Source organism: Phalacrocorax carbo, chromosome 15 (assembly GCF_963921805.1).
Source record: "Phalacrocorax carbo chromosome 15, bPhaCar2.1, whole genome shotgun sequence".
NCBI lineage: Eukaryota > Metazoa > Chordata > Aves > Suliformes > Phalacrocoracidae > Phalacrocorax > Phalacrocorax carbo.
The window spans coordinates 5,702,092-5,713,914 of NC_087527.1; the positions used below are offsets into that span (position 1 = coordinate 5,702,092).

General features: G+C 54.1%; 1 protein-coding gene across 4 annotated transcripts; it reads left to right on the forward strand.

The window, feature by feature from the left end:
* On the forward strand, positions 1-11,055 carry P2RX6 (purinergic receptor P2X 6). 4 transcript variants are annotated; one of them, XR_010375293.1, is made up of 12 exons: positions 1-197; positions 315-465; positions 668-739; positions 4,945-5,020; positions 5,749-5,842; positions 6,136-6,216; positions 7,048-7,189; positions 7,380-7,489; positions 8,002-8,095; positions 9,171-9,236; positions 10,064-10,541; positions 10,923-11,005. XR_010375293.1 is itself a non-coding variant. In XM_064466206.1 (12 exons), exons 1-12 carry the CDS (start codon positions 61-63, stop codon positions 10,959-10,961), a joined length of 1,140 nt encoding a protein of 379 aa, XP_064322276.1. In that variant the 5' UTR covers positions 2-60; the 3' UTR covers positions 10,962-11,055. The 4 variants fall into 4 exon arrangements, 3 of the variants coding, with proteins under 3 accessions (XP_064322278.1, XP_064322276.1, XP_064322277.1); XM_064466206.1 differs by having other exon boundaries at positions 2-197; positions 10,064-10,141; positions 10,923-11,055; XM_064466207.1 differs by having other exon boundaries at positions 2-197; positions 315-384; positions 10,064-10,141; positions 10,923-11,055.
* Positions 11,056-11,823: the final 768 nt, after the last annotated feature.

The following is an 11,823-nucleotide window of genomic DNA, read 5'->3' on the forward strand; positions in this document are numbered from 1 at the left end:
GCGGGGCTGCGGCGGGAAGCGCGGGCGGGGCCGGCGGGCCGCAGTCCCCCGCCGGTCGCCATGGCGGGCGCGGCGCCGGGCGAGCTGTGCGGCGGCTTGCTCGACTACAAGACGGTGAAGTTCGCGCAGACGCGGAACCGGCGGGTCGGGCTGTTGCACCGCCTGCTGCAGCTCGGCGTGCTGGGCTACCTGTTCGGGTAGGGCGGTCCCCTCCCGCCGCGGCGAGCCGGCCGCTCCCGGGGGCTGGCCCTCCCTGAGGCGGCGGGGCGGGCCGGGGATCCCCTCAGCGCGCCTCGCCCCCTGCCCCTCCGCAGGTGGGTGCTGCTGGTGCGGAAGGGCTACCAGGACACCGATGGCGCCCCCCGTGCCGCCGTTGTCACCAAGGTGAAGGGGGCGGCCGTCGCCGAGGTGGGGGGCGCGGGCCGGCGGCTGTGGGACGCGGCGGACTACGCCCGGCCCCCGCAGGTACGGCCGGGCCCCTGCGCTGTTAGCCCTTCAGCCGCCCCGGGGGAGGGAGGCCGCTGGGAAAAGCTGTGGTAAAACCCTTTGGGAAAGGAAAGGCGACGTTAACGTCGTGAATTAAAAGCTACCAAAAAGAAAACTTGAGCTGCTGTGGAGGAGTGCGACGGTGTAAGTCCCCTGCTGAAGGTGCCTGCTTGCCTCCTAGGGAGAAAATGTGTTTTTCCTGGTGACCAACTTCATCGCTACAGCAAAGCAAGCCCAGGGCACCTGTCCTGAGGTAAGTGACCTGTGATGTTCCTTAGCTCAGTGCTGCGGTGGGATTAGATTTACAAAGCCACTCAGTGCTGCTGCTCTATAGCTGTACAGGAGCTCAGAAAAACCCACTACCAGACCAGGCAGAAGGGAAAAGATGTATTTTTATTCCAAACAAAACTGATTCCCCTCATTCTCATTGACCATAAATCTTACTTGCTCATTTGTACTTGGTCTGTCATATCTGCATGAACCAAGACACGTATCCAGGCGGCCTGGCCAAAGTCACTTGTGGTGACCAGGACAAGAGATGCAGTCTGTTGGGGCCTCACCAGCTCTCTGGGCTTTTTGAGGTGTGGTGACACTGTATGATCTTTACAGGCTTTCAGCTATGTTTGGACAAGGGCCATTCTTGAGACGCTTAGCTGTGTTTCCCTGTTGCTATTCCATCTCTGCGCTGCAGCTGGCATCAGCACTGCCATCCCTGGCTAATACCTCTTCCCGGTGGTCCTTCTTGAGTATCACACGTATTCATGGTTTCTTGACTTGCTCTGCCCCATCCTCTTACCTCTGTTTTGCCATTTTTCATGATGCTTTTACACACGCTCCATGGATACCAGTGTCATATTTCCATTATAACTCTGCTGCAGGACTAGTATCATCTCTATCTTAGTGTCCTATTTTTAGGAGGAATGGAGCACAAGTCTAGGTGGTTTGCCAGTCAGCTGACACTTAGTGGTATATGTTGTCTGGGAGAAATCTTCCCTTTAACGCTGGATTCAGACCAGTTCCTCAGCTGAAGTCCCCCAAGCTGAACCCTGCTTGGCAGACAGGAGCACGTGTCTTTTAAGCTAAGCCACTGCAGGCACCTTGTGCTTGAGCGCACTGTTTGTCCTAATGGTCTTTTTGGCTTTTGCTGTACAGCCTGCTCCTGCTTCCAGCTTACCCTGTGCTGCAGGCAGCTGGGCTGGGCTGCTCTCCAAAAGCAGCCCACAGGCTGCAGGAGAGGCAGAGCAGCCCTGGCTTGGGGTTGGGAAAAATGGTATTAATGGTCTCTCTTTAAAATATTGAGAACTCCTAAAGTACTGATAGCTGCAGGAACGTCCCCAGGGGAAGACGTGCCGTAGAGCATTTCAGGGCTCTCTCACGGGCATCTCTGGATGCTTCTTTTTGCAGTGTGCAAGCCAAGGATATGGAGAGAGCTGAGCTCTTCATCCCATTACAGTGCTGTGGTGTGTCTGGGTGCCTCCCACAGCCTTCACCCCGTGCTACTCTCCAGCAGTTTCTCAGTTCCTGGCTTTGGGGCTGTAGCTGATGTTCATGTTTGGAAAGCTTTGAAGACTTAGCAGTGACAGCAGGAAGTTCTGAATATTCTCGATTACCAAAGTATTCAGTGCTGGCAGACCAGGGAAAAGTCTGGCTAGGGCCACTGGTAGCACCTGAACACAGGGTGGGCTGTTCTAGCAGCTGATGCCTGTGTTGAGCTCAGATCTGTAGCTGAGCTGTGACTCATCTCTTAGGGACACCTTCCAGTATTGATCTCAAATACTTTAGGTGGTTGGAAACCCTTTGCCTCTATTTGCAAGGTGCTCTGAAAGTTAATGTAGATGATCAAAATAGACTTAGAGCCAGAAAGCACTAGTCAGATGGTGCATCCACTCTGTCCAGATGCAAGCTCTGGGGCAAAGGGACCATTTCACTTAAATTATGGTCTTTAGCACATCCAGCCGTGCTCAGCTCTTACAGGTACAGATGCTGTTGACGAACGTGCACGTGAGTGGCGCTCATCCCAGCCCCAAATGGCACAGGACTGTCTGCGTCCTAAGGGAATGAGGCAGGTGTTAGATTTTGGGAGGAGTGTCATTCTTCTTTGCTCACATATGATGCTACTGGTGGTTAACTCTCCAAAAAGGTTCACTGTGCTTCCAGGCCCCTGGTACGTGGCTGCATAGCTGTTGAGGGCTGGTAATTGGCAGTTGTTTCTAATTAGGTTAAGAACAAAGTAATTCTCTACTCGCGTATTTGTGACTACAGAAAGTAAATGTAAACCTTTCAGCCCTGAGGTTCCTAGTGTTTATGCACAGATCTCTGCTGTCAACACAAGCACCTCTTTGCTGCCCCTGTCTGAAATCACCCCTGTCCCAGGAACACAAATGCTACAACTCCGAGCAGCATCTGAGCTCTGCTGTGAGCACCTTGGGGGAGGTCTTCTAAAATTGTGTTGTAGCTCACCTGCTTCTCAAGAAACCAGTTCTAAATGCTGGTGTGCTCATATTCCTGTCCTGTCCCAAACCTGTAATTCATGGATATGTTCCTAGAAAAACTTGTTACTCCTGATTTTCCCAAGCTTTTAGACCCTTACAGAAGCAAGATGCAGCAATGGTTTAGAGAACTTCAGGAGCACAGCCTCAGGGCCTCATGAGGGCTTTTAACTGAATCTAGGTCTCTGCTTCTCTCACAATGCAATTGTGGCACATGTAGCCTGGTTTGGATCATGCCTGTGGAGAATGCCAGCACCAACAGATTTTTTTTTTGTTTTTTTCAAGGCTCATTTCCACTAAAAGGTGGTAGGGGAGGTTGAAACCTTCTTGGCCCAGTTTTAGGTTCTCTGTAACACCACCACAGACTTCAGTACCTGAATTTCTCCCAAGCTTTGCAGCTTGCATGCCGTAAACACCCACAAGTGTCTGTCTGCCAAGTGGCACTTGTCATGTGTCTTGTTACCTGGACTTGGGAAGGGACCAGTACGCTTATCTGCAACTATCTGTTGTCTGGGTCCTTCTGGAGGCTGAATCCTTGACATCTGATTTGGATCCAGGACGACAGAATGCTCTTGTAAGTGCTTATTACAGCATTGCTATGAGTGGGCCATCGGTGGGGGTGAGGGGCATGAATCTGGTAGCCACCCTTCTCCAGCAGTCAGGCAGGGCTCCCTGACTCTGGTAGTCCTGTGGGTTTGCCCTTAGATGCCCTGGCTTGCTCCCAGGCTACCTCCTCCCTCGCTCATGTGGCCCGGACATTTGCTGTGACTCACACCTTCACATACACGCCTGCACTCGCAGCAGCTGATACCCAGGCACACAGGCCCCAGCGACAACCAGTGGTCCCACTCCAGCTGCTGGCACTCAGACCCCCGTACACACAAAGTGCATACAGAATACAGCTCCTCTCCCAGGAAAACAGTCAGAAACGGAGTGTAGTCTGAAGACAGGACAGACTGATGATGGGGTGGGGGCATGGACGGACCAGTGTACTGACCAGCCAGCTCTGTACATGGAACCAGTCCTTTGCATCCTTTTATCCCTCTATTTCCAATGTTTGTTCCTTCTCAGATCACCTAGATCACTCTTTTTCCATGCCTTTTCTTCCTTCCCTAAATGTCCTGTGCAGTCCCAAAATGCTCTTCTGCATCCCATAATGATTCCCATACTCCTAGGCAGTGACACCCACCCCCACCCAGCCCAAAGGTGCTTCAGGGGGCTGCTTCTTTTGGCTCATGGTGGGTTTCACACCTGGAGCAAGGGGCTGAGGCTGTTCTGGGACAGCCCTGAGAGGGCCTGGACAGACCCCAGTTCCTCTGGCTCCATAACTGGGGTTTCCCTACCTGCCTTTGGGCCTCTGTACCCCTCTGGGCTTGGGGAGGTGGGTTTCTGATGGGCCAGTGACTCCTGCAGTGACCTGGGAGTAGCTGGGGGAGGGTGTTACTCATATTCCCCCACCTGCCACCATCTCTCTGTGTTTGAATAGGAGCTTTTTGCTGCTTCAGGCAATCAGGTGGGTCCAGAGTGAGGGTGAAGCATGTCTTTCGTAAAACTTCTGTTATGCTGTATTTAGGGTCTCTTCAGCACTTCCCCTAGGGAATTGTGGTGGTGTTTTCCAAGGTGCTTAATGGGCTCTGCCATTAAGGCCCTCCTGAACCCAACTATGCTTGTTCCCAATCCCAGCCAAAAGATCTGAGCTAGCTCCTTGAAGCTTCCTCTGCCTCCAGGGTGGAGGAGGTGAGCACCCCAGAGAGCGTGGAGATAGGTGGGAAGGATTGCCCCTCGGAGATGGCTGTCTCCTCGCTGGCTGGAGGTTGCTGGGGTTCTGGGCATGGCGGATGTCTTCTGTAAGCGTTTGCGATGTGTTTGGAGAAACAGGAGCAGCAGCACAGAAATACGGGTGAGTGACTTCATGGCCTCAGGCAGCTGCGCAGTGCAGTAACAGTGCTTTCTTCTCTCTCTCTCTCAGAGCCCCACAGTTCTTGATGCGATATGCACAGAAGATGCAGACTGTCCCAAGGGAAACCCAGTGATTCATGGCAACGGTACTGGATATTTTGCTAAAAGAACCCCATAAAATCATTTAATACCTCATGTTTGGTACCAAACAGATCCACAAAGGTGCCTGATTGCCTGTGTTCAGTGCTTTTTGTAAGTGTGCGTGGAAGTGCTCTCCAGCCACTTATTCTTGGCAAAACCTTACAGTGACCTGTCACGGCTGGACGAGCAGGTGCTGAAGACAGAACATGCTGTCACAGCAAATACAGGGGTGCTTTGTTTCTGATGTTGGCTGCTGGAATTGAAACCGCTGTGCTGTGTGATGGGCAGGTTTTCCTTTTGTAATAAAACCTGGCTTTTATTTCATGCTGATTAATATTAGCAGCCCTTGTGAGTTCAGCTGGAGAAGGACATTTCAGTTCTGGAGGTCATCTGCCAAAGCTTTGTGTGTGGGACTGCCCCAGCTCACTGTGTTCCCACCCAGGGAGCAGGTGGTTTCATCAGCCATGGGGCAAGAGAGGCTACGCTGGACAGACAGGCGCTGACAGTGGCAAGCAGCTTCTTGTCTTCGTAAAACAGCTCCTGTCATTTGGCCTCGAGGGAAGGCTTCACAGGGGTGGGGAAAACACTGAAGATGATCCCAGGGTTGTCTTTGTGGTTCAGGTTTTGAGAAGGCCAGAACAAGCCTGTGGCCAGGGCACTATCCCAGGAGGTGAGCTGCAGAGAAGATGTTTTGAAAAGGAATAGTAAATGATATACATTGGCTTATTTCTAGGGATAAAAACTGGGAGATGTGTGATGTTCAACACCACCCGTTCCACCTGTGAGATCTATGGCTGGTGTCCTGTGGAGAACAACACCCTGCCCAGGTAAGGCACAGGGTGAGGGGACAGCAGACATTGAGAGCTTTGGTTCCTTCCCTCTGTGCTCTACGTAACCAGAGGCCTGATCATACTTAGACCTTGAGGGGCACCCAGGCTCAGGGAGATCTTTGACATTGTCAGTTAAGCCCAGAGAACCTAATGCAAGAACATTTCTTAAAACTGTCCACTGTAGCAGAAGTCCTGGGATTGTGGAAGAGATTGCGGGGGGGGGGGGGGGGGGAAGGGAAGGTTCCTTGACCACAGTGCGAAATTTGAGTTCATTGGTCATTGTTTTCCAGGAAACCTCTTCTGGCTGAGGCGGAGAATTTCACTCTTTTTATAAAAAATACTATCCACTTCACCAAATTTAACTTCTCCAAGTAAGTACGACACTCCTCCAGCTGGACTGTGCATGCAGCCTAGTCCATCCTCTGTGGTGAGCTTGTCTGCCTTGGGGCTGAGCAGCAGAGGTGGCCAAGAAGCCATGTGCCATCCAGGACGGATGGTGGCTCGGGCAGTTACAGTTCAGGATGCTGTGTTCAGAACACTGGTTGCTTCAGCAGCATTTGTGTTTGCAGTTGTAAGAGCAATGAGATGGGGAGCCCTCAGAGAGAGGGACTTACGTCCGTCTCCCTGTCTAGAGCACCACAGACAGAGCTGGACAAAGCCAGTCGTTCCCAGGGTCTTATTTTACCCCATATATTTTTGCATATTAGTCCTTGCAAAATAGTTTCACAGAGGTCCGGTAAAGGGCTGCGCTGGCCTCAGCCGCAGGCATGCTGACTGCGCTGCCTTACTCTGGCAGGAGACATGGCTTGGGGCCGGTGCATGGCCCCTCTATTGCCCCTAGAGTGAGCTGGGTTCAGTGACTCAAGCTGGGTCATTACATCTCACAGCGATGCGAGCAAGGTGCTGAGGTAGAAAGGAGAAGCCCAAAGGCAGAGGTGGAGGAGAGGAGCTGGGAGGGGAAGGAGTGGCTGCTGCTGAAAAAGGTGATATCTCCACCTGTGATGCCTCTGGGCTGGTTTCTCTCCACCCCTTTTCCAAGTGAGGCTTTAGGAGAGGCAATTAACATCTCCCCCTGAAGCAGGAGCATTAGTGTTCCCACTCTGGTGGAAGGGTCTCCTTTTCAGTCCTGCAGTAGGGCTCCCTGACCTCCCACACCCCACTCCACCTGTGACAGCTCCCCCCCTCTCTCTCCCCTGTCTCAGGTGCAATACTTTGCAAACCAATGACCCCACCTATTTCAAGAGCTGCACGTACGATCCGTTCTTCAACCCATCCTGCCCCATCTTCCGTGTCCGTGACATGGTGGAGGCAGCTGGAGAGACCTTTGGAGACCTCGCACTGCTGGTACTTGTTTTTGTTTTTTTTTAAAGTATGGAAGATGACTCCAAATTCCCCAGGGATGTGGGCAAGGGGCAGGGGACAGGACTGACCCCTGAAATGCTAAGGGAGTGGGTGATCTGTGAATGTCTGAACAGTAAAGAACTCGGCAAATCTCTGATGCCATGCTTCTCCTGGAATAAAATGTGTTTTGCAGGGGGGCAGCATTGGAGTTCGCATAGAATGGGACTGCAATCTGGATCAGCCCACTGCCCAGTGCCAGCCGCAGTACTCCTTCAGCCTGCAGGACAGGATGTACAACTTCAGGTGAGGATGCTGGGACAGCGGCCACACAGGCCTGTGAGTTGAGCACATGGCAATTATTTGAAATCTGTTTTCCTAATTGGTGCTCTGAGAGGAGCAGCAGGGACAACGGGACATGGTAACTCAGCGCAGGGCCTGTCAGTACCAGGGTGCTTTGGTAGTTTCCACACCTTGTAGCTCTGCTCTGTTTGGAGCTGTGCAAGGCATTTCCTGCCTGAGGGCAGGGATGTGTGGCTGTCCACGCCCATGCTGACCCTGAACTGGGTGCACTGGGAGCTGCGTGCCCCCAGTGACCCCAGGCTCGGTGCTGAGCTGACACTGATGCCCCACTGCTGATGCCAAGCTAGTGAGACATGGCAGTACGTGCATGACCCATGTCCCAGCCTGCTGGAGGGCACAAGGTGTGCACAGGCACATGGCAGCCCCAGCAGCCGTACGGCACTGGCAGCACTCTTGCCTTGCTGCCTGCGCAGAGCTGCTGTGGCTTTCTGAGCTGCATCCAATGCCTCCCACAGAACTGCCTCCTACTACTGGGACTCGCAGCGGCAGCTCTACCGGAACCTCCTGAAGCTCTACGGCATCCGCTTTGACATCTCCGTGCACGGCCAGGTACCATCTCCTCTGCAGACTTCGAATATGCAGTCCTGGCAGCCTTGTCACCAGGGCTGACTCCTCACACTGCTCCCTGCTGCTCTCTCCTGCAGCCAGCCCTATGGCTTCCTGCTGGCATTGCTTCCCCCCACTGTGGTGAGCTCTTCACCTCTTTCCAGAATTTTCCAAGCAGAGCAGGAAAAAATGGTCTTTCCCATTTGAAGATAAACTTCTGGGTAATGCCCTGAGCAGGGAGGCTTCCCTCACTGAGGATCTGACACAGGTGTTGTGAAGTGCTGGGCCCTGTAGGCAAGGTGAGCTTATCTGGGCAGAGGGCCTGTGGGCATCTCTGAGGGTCTCATGGTGGGAGCACCCTGGCAAAGATCAACCTGAACTCTTCTGAACCTGGACAATTAATCCCTTATTGATTAATTGTACCCTTGGGGAGAAGAGGCATGGGCATGATCATGGCTGACGCTACTCTGCAGCTTCTGACAAACTCATTACTCAGCTGTGCAAGATGGAGCCTGTGCTGAGAGGACTTGCCACCCTGAGAGATGTCCACAGCTGATCTGTTGTGCTTAGCAGTGGCCTTTTCACCTGAAGAGGGTGAAGCACACAGTGCAGGACAGGGCGTACCACTTCTGGGTAGTGAGACCAGGTCCGGGAGGTGCGGAGCAGGAGAGAAAAGGAACCTGAAAATCTTTCCTCAGAGATACCAGGCTCATTTGGGCAGGGAGGGACATGTCACATCAGGGCTGTGCTTGCTCTTTGCTGGGTTGTACTTCTGTGGGTGGCAGCTGCTGGGTTCTGCAGCAGGAGGGAGGCTCCCGCTGTGCCTGCAGGAGTAGGTGGGTCGCAGTAACCTCTGCTGCCACCAAGTCCTGAGCTGCCTCAATCCTTCTTTGACAGCCAAAGTGGTTCTGAGTCAAGGCAATAGCAGTCAGGTTCCCACAGCTGGGCACTGAGAAATTAGCCTGGTTTCCTCCAGCACCTCCCTGGCTTTAAGCATGCTGCTCAGTGGGGCTTGTTCACAGCTCTCTCACCTTTCTCCACCTGCTGTCTTCCCCCTTCACCCACTGTTTCTCACCAGGCTGGGAAGTTCAGCATAATTCCTGCTGCTGTGAGCTTCGGCACTGGCATCGCATTCTTTGGTGCCGTGAGTACTCCAGATAAGCTATTCTCCACCGATGCCTGGGCTGAGATTTACCACTGATCTGTTGTTTCCCCTGCCTGCCTGGGCATGAGGCTTCCTGGGTGCCTGCCAGTCTGGGCGGGGGGAAAGATTGTCTGGCAGGGTGTTTAGCTCCCATTTTCCTGTTTATGATCAGTAGCAGTAATGACACCGCCAGATCCAGGGTCCTGAGCACCGTCAGGGGCACATCTCATGGGGGTCAGTGTTTGTGGTGACCCTGGGAAGGCACAGTCCTGGGGCGTTGCTGGCTGGTCGGCTCCAGCTGTCTCTGCCAGCAGGAGAGAGCACCTCCTCTCTGTTTCTCCCGAGTCTAAAGGGAGTGAGCCAGTGTCCAGCTCCAGCACGGACATGGTGTTGTAGTCATCAAGATGGGACAGCCCCTTGTAGAGCACTTCTGTGGCTCTTCCCTTTCAGCAGGGTAATGGGGAGCCTGGGCTGCCCCCCTACCCCTTCTTTCTTCCTAGATGTGCTCATCCCAGTCCCTCAGGTGGCTGTGATGGCTGCTCTCTGCTGGACCAGCCCTCACGCTGTGTCCATGCATTGCAGCCCAGATAATCAGGTCTAACCTCCTGTGAAGCTAGTGGGAGCAGGTTGGGTCAAAGAGGACCTGGTGGAGCTGCCTGGATGGCCTGGGCTGGAGGCAGGTCAGGCTCGCTGCCCCCAATGCTGGCCAGGTGCTGGAGTTTGGCCACCAGCTGGTTGCAGGGCTTGGTGGGAGCCAGGACAGAGGGCCTGGCGCTCCTGCAGGAAGGGTCACTGCTGACTGCCCTGCTGTGTTTGTCTGTCTCCAGGCCACAGTGGTCTGTGACCTGGTTCTGCTCTACCTGGATGCGAAGGCTGACTTCTATTGGAAGGAGAAGTTTGAGGAGGTAAGGATGGGGCTGCTCTAGAGAGCTGAGGTTCAAGTGAAGCTTGCAAGTGGATTTATTTTCTGCCCCTTGGTTAAAACTTGATTTGCAAGATCTGGGAAAACTCCAGTAGAGTTGTTCTTAATCTCTGACTCTTGGGCTTGGTGGCTGGTCTGAACTGAACCTGACAGAGATCAAACTCTTGCAAGTTTAGTGACAACAGGCGGCTGAGTTGAAGAGGGGCCCAGCTGGTGCCCAGACTGCAGGGAAAGCTGCACAACCTCAACTACTGTCAGAGAACAAGGAGTCCCTGAGGGGACTTTACTTTAGAAACCTGGCCCAGCCCCACATGTATTCACCCTCTTCTGAACTGTCTGGCCAAGCTCTGTGTGGAGGGAGGGCGGCTCTTCAGATGCTGTGGGTCAGTGACATGTTTTCTCTCTGTGCATGATTCCTGCTTTGGTGCTGCCCAGCCCGGGTGGGTCAGGGAGTTGCAGGGTGTGGGCTGGGAGGCCCCCACAGAGCAGGAGAGCTGCCAGCCCTAGCTTGGGTTATCTTTGGCTTTATCTGGCCAATTCTTAGAAACCTCTGAGGGCAGAGATCCCCCAGCTCCCAGTGAACTGCCCCAGGGCTGCACCACCCTACTGGGGGGAAAATAGTTGTTCCGAATGCCTGATCTCAAATCGTGAGTGGAGGGGGGTCTCAAACAATGAATCTGGTCATGTGGGACTGAGCAGAGCAGCGCAGGACCACCTGCCTGGGCTGTCCCCTTGTCTCTAAGATGCCCCTGTTCATTTTGCAGGCAAAACCCCCTAAAGGTAAGGCGGAAGCTGCAGCTTAGGGACACCAGGAATGCTCTGCCCAAAGCACCCTTCACTCTGGAGCAACCTCCAGGTAGATGTGATGGGGGCACAGCTGCAGCCCAGTTCTGGCCTGTGTGTGCTGCTGGGGTTAGGGTCTGCCTTTCCTGGAAACATTTGCACCAGCAGAAGTTCTTGGCTCCTGGAGCACAAAGCCACCCCACATGCAGCTCCCAGCACTGACTGGCTGGTGATGGAGCAGAGCCGCACCGCAGAGCTGCTGTGGGAGCTAGACCTTGCTGGGAAGCAGCTACCCTGTGCTCAGCACAAGAGGCTTAAAGCACTTTCTGCTTCTTCACGTTCCACGTGGCCGTGGGCCTTGATTTCCTGTGGAAAACATGGATGCAACGAAATAAAGCTGTTCAAAAAGCAGGAGGTGGCTCTGTTCTGTCTCTAGCCCCGCAAAGGTTTTGTGGTGCTACTCTTGTACCTCACAAGCACCCCAAGTGCTTCCCCATGAGCCACCCAGATGCCTGGAAGCACCCCAGGGCGTAACAAGACTGTCCGTCCCCCCCCGCCCCCACTACAGGTGTGGTCAGGGATGTTTTAAGAGCTGAGCTTAAGGGGCAGCCCTGGGCTGGTACTTGCACCTTGCAGGGGGTGCAGTGGCTCCTGGTTCCTGCCTGGGCTGGTGCTTAGCGAGGACAAGCACAGCCCTGGGCTGAGCGTGGAGGTGCTTGGCCCTGCGCTCCCACCTGCCCTGGGCTGTGCTGACCCAGTGCAGGCATGGGACGTGCCAGGTGGGTGCCTGTGGGGTGCTCCAGGAACCCTGTGAGCTGCCAAGCTGCCTGGCTCAAAAAGAGTGTGGAGGCACAGCAGGGGTCTGAGTGCTGTTTAATGCTT